General features: G+C 41.9%; 1 protein-coding gene and 1 long non-coding RNA gene across 3 annotated transcripts in view; one reads left to right on the top strand and one right to left on the bottom strand.

The window, feature by feature from the left end:
- Window positions 1–21,579, bottom strand: part of LOC134799462 (ETS-like protein pointed) — a 179,512-nt gene that overhangs the window by 130,258 nt on the left and 27,675 nt on the right. For both annotated transcript variants that reach the window (XM_063771864.1, XM_063771865.1), the window contains exon 3: window positions 6,549–6,669. In XM_063771864.1, coding sequence (XP_063627934.1) covers window positions 6,549–6,669 — 121 coding nt within the window. The remainder of the gene's footprint in view (window positions 1–6,548; window positions 6,670–21,579) is intronic.
- Window positions 12,495–21,579, top strand: part of LOC134799486 (uncharacterized) — a 458,421-nt gene continuing 449,336 nt past the window's right edge. Inside the window, exon 1 of the long non-coding RNA XR_010145418.1 lies at window positions 12,495–12,504. This is a non-coding gene — a long non-coding RNA (uncharacterized LOC134799486). The remainder of the gene's footprint in view (window positions 12,505–21,579) is intronic.

Raw genomic sequence — 21,579 nt, 5'->3', positions numbered from 1 at the left:
CTCACCTCTATTAATGGGACCCTCTGTAAATAAGACAGAAATTTATTTGTACCTGGCTAACTGAGAGCCTGGGTAAGTGGAATACCTCTTTAAGTGAGACAAATCTGCTCGTCCCTTGAAGTTTCACTTATCCAGGTTTCACTGTAATATTAACGTATTTAGTTGCAGGTAAGTTCATAATAATAAATATGATTATTAATATGTACTGTTAATGTTATCGCCTTTTTATATTTTTATGATCAAGCTTTAAACATGCCCTATACGACAATATTATTTTATCTGAACAATCTTATCAAGCTAGTTCTATTTATAGCAACCAAACTGAACGTGTACGTATTTACTTATCTCAATTAGTATCTAAGCTTTTGCCTACTTGCGATACCTACCTACTACATGCTATCTATCTACCTACATCTACATAGCTATCTACATTCAACGAAATCCCTTAAAAGTATGTACTACAGAATCTATAACCTAATGTTTACAGGTTATCTAGACATCTCTTTGATCTACGATAGAGCTTCTGGCGTTCCTAAGAAATAATCGAACGGCTATTCTGGTCAACTAGTGAAACAACATGTCCGCCGACTGGTCGAGCCGCGGTACTAGGCGCGCAGAGTCCTCGAGAGCTTTCGCCGTCCATTCAGTCCAGATGAATGAACCTCCTATGTGTGCGTGTCACTAACAGACAGCAGTCGGCGTTGTGTGCCGAGCCCAACACGTGTTCGTGAGCCATGCCTCAGGGCAGTTATGAGAATTTTCTTGTATCAACATAGGCTAAGACAGAAATAGTTAGCTTAGCTTTGTATTTGCCAATCTGATCTTGAAGTGAACCTTAGCTAACAAATGTGCAAAGTTAGGTCTTCCCGTGGGACTTTGAATAGATATGAATTGCTAAAATAAGGGACGGTTAATTAAAACGAACTGCTAACATTGATTAAAGATACGCCATCTGACACACAAGTGGTTAAGGGCCTACACATGTGTCATGGAGACATAAAATAAAGTTAAATAAACATTAGCTGTCGGCGGACAGTCTGAGCTCTATTTAGTTAAAAATAAAGTTTAAAATCTGTTGATAAGTGATAAAAAGCAGGTGACATACGAAACTTGGTTTCCACTCGATGGAGCATAAAAAACTGCTTACCCAGCCATTAGTAGTGTACTGTTACCCCACAAAATGTCAATTTCTATCTGGATATAATAATAGTTAAAAGATTTTCGTTTCATAATTTCATGATTGAAGTGTTAGTGAAAAGTTTTCTGTAGGTACACTACACCACGAAGTGATGGAATATGGGTGTTATCTTGAAAAACTAAGAAAATAATTACACTTGTAAGTTATTGTAAGTGTTACAAAACAAAATCAATGTCATATCGTTGATACATCTGACGCAACAAAGATTATCCCACAAAGGTGCGTCGCATCAATGGCCGCATCGATTGAATGAATGTTATGAATGATCCACGATAATGTTCGTTAATCAAAATATCACACAAGCAGCCATAACACATAGTGCATGTTTGTGTAGTGCAATGTAATGTAACTTTAGTAGTTTATGAAAAGCAGTAGTTTTGGCAACATCCTGCGCGCGGTGCAACATGCGGAGGAAGTGGACACCGCAACATCCTCTCGAGAACACCTATCGAGTTCTCAGGAATGTCTACTGTTACATCTCTCACTTTTGATACTGATTCGTTGATTGGAAATCGCAGTACCGTAAAATGTGCCTACTTTGCTCATGATTTAGGCCTACCAAAGTTCACATGTTTGTTTTTATTTCCTCTGTTCCCCTACCATGTATCTATTTCGCCAATAAATAAATAAATACATATTATACGATACGAGTAGGACAATTTTAACCAGATCGACCTAGTCCCACAGTAAGCTCAATAAGGCTTGTATTGTGGGTACTAGAAGACGATATATGTATATAATATACACATTTATATAAATACTTATGATGAACACACAATTATTTGTGGAAACAAATATTTGTGATGAACACACAAATAAATGCTCTTACCAGGATTGGAACCCGGGACCTCCTGTTTCGTAGGTAGGGTCACTACCGACTAGGCTAATAGAAGCATTAAATTCGTCATCATACTCATCATGTCTGACACAGAACTGATTCTAACATGATGACGAATTTTGTTTAACACTGTATCGTCCTCTGATACAACGATCCAAGTCACCATCCAATTTCAAGTTAAAAAAAAACAATATTTCAGTACATATCAATAAAAATACAAGCAGTGAGTAGGCGGCATTCTCACAGCTCTGCATTTGTTAGCATGTAATTGATCTAAACAATCATTTGGCACATAAACTGTGTCGGTACATATGACTAGGTACGTTCTACATGACTCATGACGAGATAGCGACAAATTGGTAGCGTTGTCTACTATACGCATGTGCCAACTGGTACTTGTAGCTGATAATGCAATTTATATATGTATTTTAGACTGTATAATGCAATGTGGTTGTGTTTAGATGCGATAGGAGGACGTCAACAGCTAGGAATAAGACTAGTAAGAGACTCGTAATGGCAGAAATACTTGACAACTCAAAGAATATAAGTACCAAAGTAAGTTTATATAGAAAGCACTCAGTCATTATTAGGAACAAGAAATGTTTATGAAATGTACTTATTGCAAATGCAAACTGTGTGTTGTATGAGGTGTGCAATGAAGAGTAATGTATTGTTTAGTATTTTAAATGGTACGATACGAATGAACAACACAAGTAAACGACAATACTGTAAAAACCTATTCCAATACAGTTGTTAAGTTAATGTTGTCTAAGCCCCGTTTATACGGTCCAAGAAAATCAAGAACTTGCATGCAATATTCGACACATTGCTAACTAAACTACAGAGTACAATGAATTCAGTCGATCGACCAAATACTACAATGTAACGAAAATTCTCATCTCATCTACTCAAAGGTTAACTGGAAGAGATCCCTCAAAGGGATAAGTTCGCCTTTGTACTTCTTACTAATTGTATGTTATTTTTGATATGTCTTTTTGTACAATAAAGAGTTTACTACTACTACTACTACTAAAATCACATGCAAGTTCTTGAACCGTCTAAATGGAGCTTTAGTTAGATTTTATTTTCGAGTTAATGCTCAAAACACAAAATACAATCTTCAATCAAGTAATGCCGAAAGGGCTGTTAAGTGTAAATTTCATGTAGTACCCCGTCGAGGGTGGCATAATCTCACTAGTCAGCTAAATGTTCTAAAGCTTTTTAATTACGCTGCGCACGCGGCGGGACGGAGCCCGTTCATTCAGAACGATTGTATCCAGTTACGTTCATTCACGAGTATGGAGGTAGTATTTGTAAGCGCCACTTGCACCATTCCACTAACCCGGGGTTAACCGGTTAAATCTAGAGTTACCATGGCTACCACGTACTACCTGATATTTGACACTGGGTTAACAGTATAACCGCTTAACCTCGGGTTAGTGGGATGGTGCAACTGGCCCTAAGTATGGTTACGTTGTTTTGAAGTGAGCTTATGCAAATGGGGTAAAAAAGATAATTAGATGGAAAAAAATAGTCGGTCTAAATTCAAGTTGATCCATGAAAGAGTAGATTGCCAGAAACCGTTGACGATAACAAAACCCTGAACTGAAGTATCAGTCGTGATAGCAGCAGAAATGAGAGAAAAATGTACTTATGTGTTTTCGAGACTGATCTTGTGATTTTTTTGTTTTGAATTCCCTGACACAATACGCAATAAAATTTCATGTCAAAACCATTGTAAGCAATTAAGTACCTAACTCAACTTTTTAACGTCTTTCACATGTACCCTTTGTCACCGCTTGAGCCTCATGTTTTGGTGCATGTTAGTAAAACAAACGATGCATGAGCCGCTCCCACGTGGAACATACAGACAGTTGTAGGAACAATGGGCCCGTATGCGGCGGCCACCCCGGCGCGAGCCTTCAGACACGTTTCGAGCGGTTCAATACCCTCGTTACATCGACTGATTACAATTAACACATCGAGTTCAGCCGATGTGTGCATTTTGCACTAGCTAAATCTCACGTCTTGTGATTTTGAGTGATTTTAAACGGGATACGAGTTTAAAAGTCAAAGTTATCTATGGGAGGAGAGATTTTTCGGGAGGATCTAGAGTGGCGACCGCGAACAGCAGTATTCCCCAACGTGGACATCATCTAGTAAAGCTAGTCATCTAGATTAAGAAGGCCGGTCTTTTAGGAGGTTCTTGGGGGAGGCCTATGACCAGCAATAAACTTCTTTCGGATTATGGATGATATACATTTGAGACTTTGCCAACCCTACCTGCATGTCAAGCTATAAACTATAGCAGGTAAGCGATCAGTTATGAAAACAGCGGCTGATGCTGCGCTAACGAGGATGCGCCGTATTATCCTATTCGGCTTCACCTATTTGCTAATCATCTAGCCCCGTAGCCGCGTAACCATCGATTATCGCTGTGTATCGCATTGAATTGAAGTGCAACAATTGCCAGTAATTGAAATATTTGGGTTTGTAATCTCAGGAATGCCCCCCCTGGAGTTCAAATTTTGCATGCAATATCAAATTCCCCCCAAAGTTCATTGGCTGGCACAAGTAAGTACGTCGGTAGTAATAGTATTTATTGTCCTCCAATCCCTTCTTTCGTCTAGGGGAGTGGGTGGGCGTTTTATGGGGTTCCAATGTGGGGGTCGATACCCCTGAATTGGAAACCCTAGGATCCCTAGATAGTTTATTAACTCAGAAATGGATATACCTACAGCACAAATTGAAACACTGTAACACGGCACCAAGATTCACGCCTTCCGAGCGATTATTCAAAGCTGTCGGAATTCAGAATCCGACTGGCTGATCTTCGGATACTGGGCAATTGGTGCTTCCTAGAGCGCAGGGCGGCTAAGTTGGTTTCGCCGGACGCAAGTCGTTTGTTTCCGCTGCACCACAACTATTAGTCACTCGTAAGCCTTATGGCAACCAGATAAGGTCTATCCCTGGTCAAGTGTGGGTGTTAGTACAACTGCCACTGATTTACGCCGGGGTCGGTGATTGAGTAATGGCCAACCTTCAGCCGTGTTAGGGGAAATTTGTATGAATTTGTCTACACTATTATATAAGCCATGCTCGCATGGCAAAGGAACCAATAAAGAAGTTAATCTTGCTAGTGTTAAGGGATGCATACTTAATTAGACATTAAGAATTACTTAACATTAATTACTTGCTAAGATAACCGAAAATATCTAAAGTCGTTGTAAAAAGTCTTATTGTTGGATGCATAATATGTATACTAAGGATTTGAAGATATCTTGTCTTATCTGGTTATCTCTTATAATAACCCAATATATTACTATCTTAATTCGTTCAAGTGCTTACTTACTAAATATTCCACAAATATATCAAGTACGGTTATTGATTATACACGGTGTAACATGAGGAAACCGAATAATTTTAACAGCGTATTCCTGATCATATTTAGAGACAACAATGTCCTATAAACTTTTTTGAAATTCGCCTAGTTTCAGAGATAATACTAATTTAAAAAAAAACAAGTTTTTATTGTTACATAGTGTAAAAGGCCTTTTTGATGGTGATATTGCTGCAATGGGACGTAGTCTAAATATCCTTATTGATAGACGTCAAAAAGTGACAAGTAACACTTTACAAAAAGTAGGTTTTACGAAAAAAAAATGTAAAAATCAATTTTAAGTGACAAGTTTACCAATAACATTATTTTTTTAGGTACAATTACATTCAAAAAATGTAAAAACAAAACAAATATAATTTTTTTTTGGCGAAATTGACCTAAACTCATATTACATTTTTTCCTTCTTTTGACCTCAGAAATGCGTGGTTAAAATTATTCGGTTTCCTCATGTTACACCGTGTATAGACTGTATAGGTATATAATTTCTTTACTTCCTGCTTATTATTTTATTTATTTATTCTATATTAAAATCTTACAGAAAAGTGCCGTGAAACCCTATCGGATTTGTATCGACACTATTACATTCGTGGATACTTACATTTTACATTAAAAATTGTTATGATACTGGGATATGCTTGAAGAACCCAAAAATATTGCCGCATCGATTGTAATTTCATTAATTAAGGGATCACTCGGGAAAAAAGCTTCTTTGCAATTAAACCCATGATAAATAAAGTCTACAACGGGTTGTGCAGTTTATAACTTTTTTTTCCTGTAGACTATTTCAGGGGGCGAAGCCAATTGAAATTTAATTAATGTATAGAAATAGACACGTGCCTTTTCGTGCCATCTGTCATCCGATACATTTATCATGTATTTTCGTTTGGCGTTTGTCACCTTGCTAGGCATTTAGCACGGATATGATAGTCGTTCTTGTCTACGTGACAGCGTGATAAAAAGGTATCCGTCACTTTCTATCCCGCGGTGTTAAAAAGTGACAGTTATTTTATCACATGGATAAACGTGGGTAAAGCCATCCATAATACGCCGGCAGGTGCTTCTAGACACCACCCTTGGTCCGCGGACCATCGTTAAAGAGTCTGATGACTTACCTAATGACGCCTCCGGGTCGGACAGGTCGGACAGCGAAGGCACCTTCTGCATGGCTCGCGGCTCCTCGCTCTCCGGCGGTTCGCTCTTGATGCCCTCCACCGCGCCGCCACCCTCATCGCACTGGGAAAACAACTGAACGTTAGAACGGTCATTGGATAAGGACAACGCATGAACGCGCAACGCAAAACGTTAAAGCACTTAACACATCTTACTTAAATCAGTATAGTGACGACAGGGACGCAGCAATAAGTTGAAGTAAGATGCAGCGTGTCTAATCTATAGCCGAGTCCCTGGTATCAGTTATTGCACTAAGTAAGGTGTGTGAAGCGCTTAAGTCCGTTTGATCTTTTGGAGTAAAATCCAACTCCATTAGTGCAATGTGAAAAATCTAACTAGATGTGCAGTTCTTCTGTACCAGCCAACTTTACATTTTTAAAAGAAATTTCAATTTCTAGGCATCTCATTTATAAATTACAACTGCATTTTTTCTTGCATTGAACATGTAAAAACGACAAACAATGATCAATCAGGGATAAAGAACCAACAACTAATTAGGTACTTGGGGTCAATAATAAATATTTAAGTTCGCCGACATTGAAACGATTATACTCAGCCGGCCTTGACACCTCATTTGACATTTGAGTCTTGGTGATTTCTGAGAAAGGTGCGTGCAAAGACGGTGACGTCATGTAATTCAGACCCTTGTGCTAAAGACTTAGAATTATTTAGGTCACAGGTGGGTGTAGAATTTAAAACACACACCGTCGAATCGAGTTTTGGAGTACCTATGCTAGTTTTTTTGTGATAGTCGGCAAACGAGCAGGCGAGCCGCCTGATAGGAAGCGGTAACCGTCGCCCATGTACATAAACAACATCAGAGGAGCCACATATGCGTTGCCGACCCTTGAGCGCCTTAATAAATACACGCTTGCTCTAGCCCCACCTGATCTTAAATCACGCGGAGTTAGGCAAAGATTTCTTACGGATTTTCTAATAATTCCGCGGGAACATTTTTAAAGAAATATTAAATTTTACACCACTTTCAGTTCTACTTGGTTCTACTGATATGAACGAGACTGTGATGTTTTACGGGAAAAATCGCAGACTCTCGAGGCACAATGTAACCATAAATTCATTGACTGCCTCGTGTTTACAATGTTTACATCTCGCGCCCATTACTCTCCCACCTCCAAACAACGCTGTCCGTTCAGCTTTTAAGTCGAAATGTCCCATAAATAGAACTAAGAACATGGTGTACGCAGCCACGATTATTATTGAAATCGGTCCGGTCATACGAGCGGTCAACTCGATTCTCTATTCACGGAGCGAAATACGCTTCCGCTGGCGGACATGCACTGCTTAAAAATATTCAGAAACAATTGAATCGATGAGCTTTGATCACAATAACTTAAGTTAAATCCGGTTTTTTGACCGGTTCCAATTGTTAGTCAAGGTTAACGTGAGTACACGTTCCTTCTCAAATAAGCGAAAACCGTTCGTCAAAAGATGAAAGCTCCACCTACGTACTTTTTAATTTATTTCTTACCGCACGCTAGTGTATAACTCGTATACACTACGTAGTGTGTTGTGTGTGTGTACTGTGTAGTGTATAAGTGTTCTTGAATACACAAGTGCACGCTACTGAGTGGAATTCGGTATTTTTAGCCCCGCTGGATATCTTATCAATAGGTGTTCTGACCCTTCTCAATTGAATGTATTGGAGCCCTGACACGATCCTAATCACAAAGTATATCAATATTACCCAATAAAAATGTCAAAATCGAATCAGGCTGTCCCCTCGCTCCAATCAGGGGCAATCTGTCGAACAAGCGAGCTCTGACTATAACGCGGACCCTTTATGGCATCACATAAACTATGAGGTCCTTATCTACATGGCAATCTATAAAATCAAAGTTATGTCAACTGATTACGCATTTTAAAGCCACTTGGCTTAGAGCACTATTCTCTCATTAAAAAGACACTAAGATTGTTTTTGTGATTCCTTTTTGCTCATAAAAGTTTAGTGGTCTCTACATTTTGAAGGAATATTTGTTTAATCTTCATTCCCCTAGTAATTGTCCGTTTGCACAGCAACAGAATAAAAGTAGGTGATAAAGAAAAATCATTTCAAAACATAAAATTGATAATCTACCTTTATATCAACCGTTGGCCTCTAACAAAATACCTCACGTACAAAATAAAATGCCTGTAAGTAAGTTAACTAACAATTAGTGGAACTAACTGAAGCGCGCGATGATTACCCGTAAACGGGCGTGTATTTTTATCGGGGGTCACCCCTGCTCCGCGTGATTATCTATATTGGGGGCACGAACTCACTTACACCTCCTAATAGTGCCAGCGATTGACAGACACATACTTCACTTTTTCAGCCGTGAGATGAATGGCTATTGAAATGTTGGTGATAAAGCAACAAGGCCCCGGTTCGGCACGCGCCTGTTCTAATGATTAGGTGGCTATAACGACTGTTTTACTTTATTTTAGAATAAATGCTGTATTTTATACATGCTTATAACGATCACCTTTTTAAGTTATAAATTCCCGAAAAATACACCTGTTCTTTCCAAGTATAGATTTAATATGATTGGATTGGAAAAGCTGATGACTTTCTCTCTGTACTCTGTAAAATCTTAAAGAAATAGGCACAAGAAATAGGTACAACTTTATTAGGCGATATAATGAATGAATTAATGATACCTATTTATATCATTCAAAAGGGGGCCTAGGCAAGAAAATAATCTTTGATAGAAAATGGCAATCGTAACTTAAATAATGCAGGTATGGATAGAGGGAGGTATATATTCACGTGACTTCGTAGCATCTGTCATGCCGATACACACCTGCTTTCTTTTCGTTTGGCGTTTGTCGATTGCAGAAATAAAAATTGAAACTGAGACAATGTGGGTTAACTAAACATCATAAGGCCTGCTATCTGTAAGTATGAGTGTTATACGAGTACAATGGTAACCCGTAATAATGAGCATAGTACGCATCAACTAATTTACTTAAATTATTTTCCGGAAAGGGGCACCAACGGCAATCACCGAAGTGTGAAGAAGGGAGGGACACATGATCGGTGCGTGGACGCCAGAACCGTATGGTACCTTATCTACAGGATGGCTCGAAAGACGCACTTAATACAAAATCAGCGTTTCCGGCTTGGGCAACAAACAATATAGGTAATGCAATTGACTCAATTTGTGCAATTTAATTTTATCTTTGTTTTTGACGCCCGCAGGCGCGTAGGTACGCAACTACGCACGCACCATTTATAATGCTATGAATGGAATTATGAATTAACTCATATATGTAATTTATGAAATTCTTATTACTATTATATCTACCTATGTGCTGTAAATAAAATACCTATAGTACTTATGGGGGTACTATAGGTATTTTAGAAAAGGATACAGGGAAAAACAGTTCTAAAAATATAGCAGATAGACCATTCATTCATGCCGGATATTTATATCAGTTCATGTTCATTAATAATTTTAATTCACTAATCATGTTGTTGCAAATTATATACATCAGCAGGAAATATGTATGTTTTAACTTTCTTTGTTATTTATATTACATATTTACTATATGGCATTTATATATGTATTGTATACTTATTATACATACGATACGAGTATTTGTAATTGTCTAGACGAATCTCTCCTTTAGGTGTCGCGCTCTATATTTATGATTAAAAACTGGACACTATTAAAAAAACCGGAAAATAAAAATAACTATAGGTAAAGGGAGGGTGAGTACAACTCCAATATTATGTTACAGTGGTTTTATATAGACAACAGCTCCGAACGAATAAAACATATGTCTTTTTCAATACGTATTTTAGGGAATATTTTGAAACAGGACGCGTCTAACATATTGCCGGATTTAATAGTGTGTTAGTCGCCCCACGCGTCAACCGACTTGTCTCACTACATCACACACAGCTTTTTACTAGAGATGCCCCGAATAGTGGTTTTAGCCGAATACCGAATATTCGGCCCCTCTCTCGGCCGAAGCCCCGAATATTCGGCAGGACATTTTGACAGGACATGCGAACATTTTGAGTCACAATTATTATAAAAACTGTGCTCCAACAAAGCACAGCATTTGCTAAGATATATTTTTTTGTAGAACAGAATTAACGAATGTATGTAGTTAAGACTGTTAAGAGTCAATCAAAGCAGACCGGCCATGTTAAAAATTTAATTATTTTGTAATCAATAAATGCTCAAAAAAGGGTCTTCGTATTTAACAACTTTCCAATAATACATTTTAAATATTAAATATCTTAGTTTTTAGTTATTTATATTGTGTAATTTTTCTTTTTTACGTTGGTGCAACAGATATTCGGTATTCGGCCGAATAGTAGGAACATTAGGCCGAATACCGAATAGTTGCCGAATATTCGTGGCATCTCTACTTTTTACCACAGATTTATCTCTTGTTCTTAATCCCGTGATTGTAAAGTATGGGAGGGGATTCGAGGGATGGATAAGGACAACACTCTATCATTTGTGTATTACTGTCGTTGTTAGAAATTTATCGTTTCTTTAACTTGTTAAAGATTATTTTAAGTGTGTACGATGTATTAATTAACAATTAATCTACTTCACGCTCCTGACTGGTTAGTGAAAGCTTATTAATTTAATATGACGTCTTAAAATATGAGCTCGTATATAATTTTAATCCAATCAGTGACATTTATGGCGGGATAAACCTTAGCAAAGCGAAAATGCTAGTTATTTTATAAATGTGATCTTGTAATTAGTTAGTAAGTTAATTACATAGCCGAAGCATAAGGATAGTGAAGAAAAATCACATCAAATTAGTCACTCCAGCGGGGCGGACGGAACCTTTGATTAGGCACCGGAAATCGCGGGGCTAATGAGACTAGCGACCGGTAACTAATATGGTCTCAAATATGATTATTATAAATATTGCATACTAGATAGTAGTTTTAGCTCTGCCTATCTGTTTACACACGCAACAAAGAACACAAACCTTATCGAGCTTATACTTTGGGATTAGATTGATTTATGTGAGATTGTTCCATAATATTCATTTATTGGGTATTATGGCATGTACGAATTTTAAGTTATAGAGATGAACATACAGATCTTCCTAGTGCATAATTGTTTTCCTTCGTATTTTCTCGGAAACGTTCGTATTTGATATGCTATTTCAATCAGCCTCATGCAGTACTTTTTGTACCGAGAGTACCGACACTGACTGAAATTGCAAGACACGTTCGTACGTTTCCGTGAAAATACGAAGGAAAATAATTATCCACTACATCTGTACATAACTTTTAACTTACGTAAATTTAAACAGACCAAAATGTACCAGACCGATTCTAAGGCATGTCAAGGCATTTTCACAAAAAAGTAAGAAAAAAACTCAGGCCACAGCAAAAACAAGATTGGTATTGATATTAAATTACCATATTTGCTATAGAAGAATAAAAAATTGTCCAACAGATTGTACATAACACAATTTATCATAGTTATTATGTCACATGCGTAGGTAATTAATAATTGCCTGGTTAAATATCACTATTTCGAAACTCGCGTGTCATATTCGAGTACCGATTCGTCCATCCTATTTGTTTATGTTCGTTGCTAACCCATTCGTAAAAAACGACGGTTGTACGCCTAATGTCGAAACTCATTAGGGCAGCTTACCGTCAGTGTCACGGGCAACTTTAAAAATAATAAAAGAACGGGGACTTTGAAATAGGAACACTGACGCAACACAACTTGCAAGCAGTATGTTGACTATGGTGATACATATTATAATTTCATTAGTATCTAATACAGGCGCGACATCGATTAATTTTTTTTTACCAAGGCGTGTAAAAAGAAACACGGTAAAAAGACATCTGAAATTATTCTCGTATGTAGAAAGATTAACACATTACATTGTAATTAAAATTCTCTTGTCGATGATCAAACAGTAAGTAACTACGGATCGCTTTTGCTGGCTTTACTTGTAGGCAAGGGTAAAGTTATAAAAAAGGTTAGGAGTCAAAATACTGGTCAAACTTCTATTGTGAGCCTAGTTTGTTTTCAATACTCCTGCGCCGGTGATTGATCGTTACCGTACTGCGCTCGCAGGTATCAGGTAAATTGTTAGACATACTTCATTAAGTTCGGAAGTTCATTATAATTTTTTGACTATCTTTAAAAGTCTTCCAATCATGATTGAAAACTTTTACAAATAATTCATTCTGTTGTCCAGTCGCCATTACGAAATATCGGCGGTAGCATACAATACAATCATATTGAAAATAATTACGCTCCTGTATGGATTTTCCGCCAAAACCGTAAATAAACCTATGAGTTCATAACTTAGTTTTAAATTCAAAGATTGATATATAGATGTCCCTGACAAAGTAGACCTTTTTTGGAATGTCCCATATAGGTACACATAGGTACCTACGTATTACGTCTCTGCTTCGGTCATATTAATAACAAATCAATCAATGAAGACATTTAACAGTAAGGAATAATGTTAATTATTTAAGGTAGGTATAGGTACAGAGTACACCCTATATTTTTTATTATGCTACCTGTTACTGTAAGGGCAATCCTTATTACCGTCAATGTCGTTAGATTTCAAACAAGTTCTCTTGCATTATTAAGCACGTTTCTACAAAGCCTTAATTACACTAAACACAGATCTGTAACCTGTCAACGTAGCCAAACAAAAACCGCACCTACTCTCTTGCACATAAAGTCTTTGTTAATTGTCAATCGATGTACAACACAACTGTAAAGTTGTCCTAGCCATGCAGAGCCGAACCGGATTACTTTAGACCTAACAGACGCATAATAACTAAAAGGGTGTAAACGCCTAACATGTTCATATATTCTTACTCCCTTTGCTTCACAAGCCTAATTATACTTTCAATTTATTTTATGTCAATCTTAAATCAATAGAATAAGGGTTAAAATTCAATGGCTGGCAAATCTTAACACGGTACAAGCATCCAGTTAAGTGCGCCTAATTATTATACGGAGAATAACTGTTCGAGCCTTTTTCTGTTTTTAGGTTCAAGTAGTAATTTCAAAGTGGTTTTTTAATAGACCCTTCAAGGGAGCACGTAACGTAGATTGTTATGAATTTAGATTGAACATGTCTTTTCAGAGCATGAAACTGGTTTTATTTATAAACTGTGTAGTTTTAGCTTAGTCTTCCGGTGGAATCTTAGTTTTGGTTTCAAATCCATGCTACTTTGTAGGGTGTGTAGTATATTTTATCTGTGTATACGATTAATCTAATTGAATGGCTATGTCGGAGACTTTGAACTAACAAAATAGTTGTCGAATGTTATTCTTTAACTTTGATGACTATGTGCACTTGTCTGTGATAGGTAACAAAGATGTGGCTAAGTGGCTACGGCTACCTATAGGAAGAGGAACACATCTTTGTTACCAAAGAAATAAAGACGCGATCCGATATATTTTGCCACTTTGACCGTCACTATATAAGTATCTATTAGATACTGACTGTACCATGGGTCACTAATTCAAATGAAATTTCAATTGGTCCCATAGGGTTGCCAAAAAAGGATGCCTCTGCCAGTGTTACGGTCTGTCGGGCGGCGCATCCGGCGTCAGGCACTTGTCCCACCAAGAGCGAGTAAGCGATTAACTATCGGCGATTATCTCGCCCAAGAAACGAACAAAAGATTAGGATCCTGTGTTAGTAAAAGAGACACATATATTAATAGTTCATCGCTGGCTGTTCACACTGCCGGCGACAACACTGGCTCTACTAGTTTGTCGCCGCGATAAGATAAACTAGCTCAGCGGTACTCGCTCGGCGATGCTCGCTTCGTAGTTAGAACTCAAGCTGCGGGACCAATCAGTCTGCGTGTTCGGCTACGCTGCACCGACCGAGCGAGTGACGCGAGTAATAGCCCGTCGCACTCGAACACTCGCCTATAGCCGAGCGACAAAACTATTGGAGCTAACACTCGCTTCTAGCCGCTCGCCCACTCGTTTCTAGTTTATCGTTCTACTCGCTTATCGCTCATCGTTGGCGGTGGGACAAGTGCCTCATACTCGTAGCTTGTACTATCCCTAACCCGACACCGGGCGCTCTACAAAAAAGCTGAACTTAGCAACAACTCCTTATGAGATATGCCCATTTGCTCTCAGTGATGTAACGAGAAGTAATTATAACTATAAGAAAGTGGTAAAGTGATTTTTAAACGACTCTCAGTTAACGCTGAAGGTGATAATTGTTTTTTGAGGAAGGAGCAGATAAGTAAGAGTTTATTTAGGATTACAGTAAGAACCTACGAATTATAGTAAAAGAGGTATTTTGGGCTTTTGTAGCGGCGCGGCATGAAATTGAGCTTAAAAACTATTGAGGAACACGAAATTGGTAAATAGGTAATTTATGACGCCATTACAAAATTTTGCTAATTAAGTGCCATACTTATAGCGCCGTTTCAGGCATTTAATTGTTTATCAATTGCTGGAACTTGGACTTCGTGCGTAATGTTGCGCATACTAGTAGTGTTAGCGACGCTGCGACAAGACGCGGATAATTATAAGTTAGATTAAGATCAAATTCGATTAAGACTGTATTCTCAATAAAGATTTATTTGATAGGTAGGGAAAACCGCGATTAGATTGTCAGTAGTCATAAGTATTCAAAATATCCGTTATTTAACTCGTAGGTTCGTAATAAGTTTTAGGTCACCCAGTAAGTTAGGAAAAAACATGGTTAAACCTATTTCCCAATTCCCAAGTAATCACTATAAACTTAGTAAAATAATGTAGGCTCTGTCATTGGTTAACCAAAGAAAGGCGGATCAAGACAAGGAAGTCTCAATATGAAAGGGACAGAATGACCGCTTCTCATTGGTCGGCCAAATTCGAGCTCAGCGCTCCGATACAGCGTAATTTTCACTTAGAAACATACACGTTTCATTAATTAATTCGTAACCTGTTAAAGTTACATCATAACAATATTTGTAGATATTATAGGTCGTTAGCCTAGTCACCTAGTTAGATAAGAATCATAAGGCAGTCACAGGTAGACAAAGGCCTGCGAGTCGGCAAAAGGGCCATAAACCATCCATTGTATTCATTTCGGCCGCTTTCCTATCTATTGTAAGCCAAGTCGTAAGGACTAGTGAACTTGTTATCGTTTGTTTTTATAACTAATGAACGTAGTTAACTATTTGTAATAGTTTTAAGTCAGTAATTAATCGGATGTATGTAATATGAGTCGCAGAACGATAGCGGGATAATGAAAATTCACCCGAAAATGACCGTATGACGTAAGCGACCAATCACAGGCCGATTAATTCCGCGAATTAAGACATGATTTTATCTCCCTATCGTAGGTGACTCTCTTTCTTGATTTTTCGTATAAAAGTAAGACGGAACCGCTTCGGATCGTACAGTACACCAGGAGCAGCCGAAAAGGAAAAACCAAAAGGAAGAAAACCAAAGGAAGAAAACCAAGGAAGACCTGAGGGATCCGAAGCTGTACCGCCTAATCGTTGTAGGAGTATTTTTATATTTGTACCGCGTAATAAAAGTCAGTTTTTTAAATCGTGTAGTTTATTCTTTATCGCGAGGCGGTTGAAGATATTCGTCGAGGGCTTCGCACATGGGCATCTAGTAGGCTGGGGCGACTGCGGTTTCGAGCGAGGCGCCAGTAGACCAGTTACCTTCTCCAACTGCTATCGTCGGCTATATTGGGCGTTGAGAGTTCAATATTTTCTGGTCCTTCGAGCCGGATCTACTGTCAGCGCACCGGGACGTCGTGCTCAAGTCTACACTTGCTGCGAAGAAACGTCACAAATGACCGATAAAATGGTCGGTACGCGTTCGCGAAAGGCTGCGTCGATGCAGAGCGACGAAGATAGGCGGCGTTACCTAGCGGAGGGCGCGGCAGCGGCTCAGAGGGCTGCCCGCGCGGACGCCGAGAGGTCAGAGGGCGCCGAGGCGGCGCGCCCCCTCCTCACCCCTGTAACGTCGTCCGACGCGCTCAGCGAGCGTCCGCGCGCGGCTAGCGCCGAGCCGTTTGGCGTAGCGGCCGCACCACAGCACTCCCTCAGGGCGGACGACTTCACGAGGCCACCGGGGTCCCCCTCGCAAGTAAATACACTGCTGTGGAGCAGAGAGCTCCGCAAGCGGTTACGACGACTTGCGAGGCCCACACCGTTACCACTGCGACGGGCGAGAACGAAACTTAAGGACGTCGCAGCTACGCAGCAGGGAGGCACTATGGAGTCGAGCACTCCGTATGCACCTGCCCCTACTCAGTCCGTGCACTCATGCGCTAGTACGGTCATCGAGGCAAGGCTATCTCAAGTGGAGCTTGAGGCGAGCGAACGTCTAGCAGAAATTCAGCGAAAAGAGTTGCGGATCGAAGCCGACTTAATAAAGAAGAGGCTAGAGGCGCAGAAATCACAGATTATAGCGGAAGGAAGCACGGGCGCAGTCTCAGATGCGGGTGACATCGAGCCACAACAGAAACGAATCCTGAAGTGGATGGACGACTCTCAGGATGACAAGACTATAACCGAGCCAGTTAAGAAGAGGTTAGCCAACGAGCCACCACCGGACTACGAGACTCCTAGACGGCCTCTGCGGGACGAGCGACATATGCGACGCCGCTCACCGAGCCGCGTGGAACGTCAACGGCGATCGGAATCGCCACCGGAGGAGCCCCGTACGCCGCACACGGCGCGTACGCAACACACGCAAGAAGGCACAGTTGCGGAGTCTATGCTGCATTTGTTCGAGAAGATGCAGATGGCGGCTCGTCCGGCACCTAAAGATATCTTCGAGCTACCTCACTTCTATGGAGATGTGAGCGAATGGCGAAGCTTTTACAATACCTACATCGAGACATCGAAGCGCTACAAGTTCACCGACTACGAGAACGTTGCAAGACTGCGTATGGCGTTACGCGGGGACGCTAAGATGTGCGTGTCACATGTCCTGTCTACAGCTACTCGTCCAGACATGGTTATACGTATTTTGAAGAAGCAGTTTGGCCGAAGCGAGGTGCTTTTGGATAAAGCAATCGAGGACCTACGAAGACTGCCACCGTTGGGGCCGAGCGCGAACGACCTCAATACGTTTGCGATCAAGATTATGAACGTCGTATCTACTATCATGGACATAGATAGAAGACACTACGCCGACAACCCGATGCTGATACGGGAAGTAACCGATCGATTATCGCCTCATCTACGAAGCAGATGGTGCGACTACGCCAACAGACATCGCGATACTGACGACCCCGAGATCCTGCAGTTGGCTGATTTTCTGATGGAAGAGAGCGAGCTAGAGATGTCATTCTGTCACGCGCGCGCACCAGCGAAGCGCGCGCAGGGACCGATGACAGCACCGTACGCGCGCGCGCCTGGCGCTAGACTGAACGCGCCCGCGCCGCGCTATCCCATCCCCACTCCAGCTCCGGCCGCAAATCGATGCAGCGGAGGGCAGAAGGCGACGTATGCGGCTCGACAAATCACAGCGAAGAGCACGTGTTTGTACTGCGGTGGCAATCACATTACTACAGATTGTCGCAAGCTGGCCGCACAGAGTATAGGCGCTAGATGGGAATGGGCAAGACTCAATCGTATATGCTTCAGATGTATGGACGCGAAACATTTGAAGTCGCAATGCAACGCGAAAGGGTGCGGCGTGACAGGCTGCCCGCACACGCATCACCGTTTGCTGCACACCGAGCCTACACAGGCGAACAACAGCAGTGGGGCTACAATAGCGGTAGCTCAGTCGACGCATCGAGCGGTCGCCTCACCGAGAGTGACGTCATCGTTTGCGGCAGCGGCCGAAACGGAGTCGCGGCCTACAGAACGAGAGGACAACGATCCGCGCGTCTACGTGTCGTCAACCCCAAACTTCAACGTGCTACTGAAGGTGCTGCCTGTAACAGTCACGGGGCCGAAGGGTACGGCTCAAATATTCGCTTTCCTCGACGACGGGTCAACGCTTTCCATGATAGATCAAGACGTCGCAGATGAAATCGGAGCAGTAGGCGAAGACGAACCTCTCTGTCTACGTGGGATAAGAAACCTGAAGCACACATCTATCACGCAAACTGTAAAGGCGCAAGTGGGACCGCTGCGAGGAGGCACCGTGCACGAGATCGTCATGAAGACCGTAGAAGGACTTGGCATACGATCGCAATCACTCAACAAGGCCGAATTGATGAAGCACAAACACTTAGAAGATTTGGGCGACGAATGCTACGTGGGTACAGGAGTACCGCAGATGCTGATTGGAGGCGATTTCTGCCACCTGAAGACTCCCATCGAGATCAGGCAGGGCGGAGAGGACGAGCCTTGCGCAATGAAGACACCCTTGGGTTGGGTATTTTTTGGGCGAATGCCGCGCATCATTCGCACGATCGAGCAAACCGTACTTCATTGCCGCACAGAGGACGACGAATTAATCGATCAAGTTAAGAAGCATTGGTCGATCGAAGCGTTAGGAGTAACGAATAAAGAAAACGTCAGTCCGAGCGATCAGCGAGCCATCGACATTTTCAACGCTACGGTACGCAAGACTGCAGGGGGCCGGTACGAGGTCGGTCAACTGTGGGCGTCGGACAACGTGAAGCTACCACCGAGTTACGTAACGGCGCGGTCGAGGCTACACAACTTGGAGATGAAAATGCGGCGCAACAAGGACTTCGCTGAAGACTACGAAGCCCAAATTCAGAAGTTACTACAGAAAGGATACGCGGAACGTATCATGGAGCCGCCGCAGACCGACCGAACCTGGTTTTTGCCGCACTTTAATGTATTTAATTTAAATAAAGGCAAAGGAAGAGCCGTTTTTGACTGCGCGGCAAAAAGTCAAGGAAATAGTCTGAATGACTATATTTTATCGGGGCCAGACCTACTACGAAGCCTATTAGGAATTTTGCTACGATTCCGCGAATGGAATTTCGCGGTGGTCGCGGACATACAAGAAATGTTCCTGCAAATTCAAATGCGAGAAGAAGATCAACAGAGCCAACTCTTCCTGTGGCGCGGCACTAGAAGAGATATGGAGCCCCAGGTGTACAAACTAAACAGAGTTTGTTTTGGCAACGTGTCATCGCCTTTCCTCGCGCATTCGGTGCGTAATAGGAACGCGCTCGACAACCAGGACAAATATCCGGACGCGGTCTACGACATCCACAATAATCATTATATGGACGATTACGTGGCATCGTACGAGACCGAGGATGAGCTGCTACGAGTATCACAACAAGTGCGAGACTCGCACGCGGAGGGCAGTTTTCATCTACGAGGCTACGCGAGCAACAGTACGCGAATGCTGGCAAGCGTCGAGCACGAACTACACGCAGCGCAAGGACCGACGCATCTGGGCGAAGGTCAACCCACAGTTCTAGGCATGACGTGGGACCCTAGGACGGACACTCTGGGCTACAACACGAAAATGCTGCGAGTTCCCGAGGCTGTGAAGACGCAAGAACGGCCGCCGACAAAAAGGGAACTTCTCAGCGCGATAATGTCCATATACGACCCCATGGGACTTATCGCTCACTACGTCATCAGCGCTAAAATGATATTTCAGCGAGTTTGGACAAAAGGCACTACGTGGGACGCACCGCTACCAGATAAAGAAGCTGAAGACTTTTTTCAGTGGCAGAACGCACTGAAACACGTAGCGGCGCTACGCATACCTAGAAGGTATGAGTCACCGGGCGGAGCTACGAGATACACGTTACACGTTTTTACCGACGCGTCAACTGAAGCCTATTGCGCCGTGGCGTATTGGCGTATCGAGAACAAAGAAGATGTACGAGTCAGCCTAGCAGCGGGCAAAAGCAGAGTTTGCCCCCTGAAAGTATTGTCAGTACCACGACTAGAGCTTACAGCCGCAGTAATCGGAGTTCGATTGGCCGAGACGATTAAAAAGGAGCAACGATACAACGTCAAGAAAATTATCTACTGGACGGACTCTCGAGTATTGCTAGGATGGATCAAAGACGACGCAAGAAACTACAAGCCGTTCGTGTCGCACCGTTTGGCTGAAATAGCTGAAAAATCGGACCGGCGGGCGTGGATGTACGTGCCAACCGACGTGAACCCCGCAGACCACGCTACGAGAGGGAAGCCGGCGAGGAAAATCACCGCTCACGACGAATGGTACAAAGGACCGTCATTTCTTCACCGACCAGAAGTGGAGTGGCCGAGTCAAGAAATAGGCAGACCGACTGAAGACCTTCCTGAAAGGAAAAGCGGAGTCACAGTAGAGACTACGTTATCTACTACTACGTCAAAGTCAGATCCGTCGAGCGTGCTACCTGACATACGACGCTTCAGTAATTACGATAGGCTAATGAATTCGACGGCCTACGTTCTACTTTTCATAGATAAGATGAAAAATAAGAACAAGACGCTGCAGCTGCAAGTGAACCACATAAAGCGAGCCGAGCATATGTGGCTACAGAATAGCCAACGAAGAAGTTTCCCGGACGAGCTGCGCACTCTAAGCGCAGGACGCGATTTGGACAAGAAATCGCGAATATACAATCTAGCACCCGAGCTGTGCGACGACGGCGTGCTGCGAATGAAGACGAGGTTAGGAAACGCTCCAGTGTTGTACACATCGGTACGACCCGTAATATTAGACGGCAAGGACTCATTTACCAGACTAATGGTCCAACGCGCACACAGGCGAATGGCGCACATTCATAACGAGGCAGTGGTAAATCAGCTACGACAACATTACTGGATATTACAACTGCGACCTACTGTGAAAGCTGTAGCGCGAGACTGCGCGCTGTGTAAGCTACGTCGAGCTTCACCGCGAGCGCAGCCCCTTGGCGATCTACCACCCGAGCGGCTACAGGCTTACCAGAGGCCATTCACCTACACCGCGCAAGACTACCTCGGGCCTATGTACGTGACCATAGGACGACGACGAGAGAAACGCTGGGTGTGTCTGTACACATGCCTAGTAACTCGGGCTATTCACCTCGAAACTGTACATAGCC

Source organism: Cydia splendana, chromosome 18 (assembly GCF_910591565.1).
Source record: "Cydia splendana chromosome 18, ilCydSple1.2, whole genome shotgun sequence".
Taxonomy (NCBI): Eukaryota; Metazoa; Arthropoda; class Insecta; order Lepidoptera; family Tortricidae; genus Cydia; species Cydia splendana.
The sequence above is the reverse complement of the archived record's forward strand: the minus strand, read 5'-3'. Positions and strand labels throughout refer to the sequence as shown.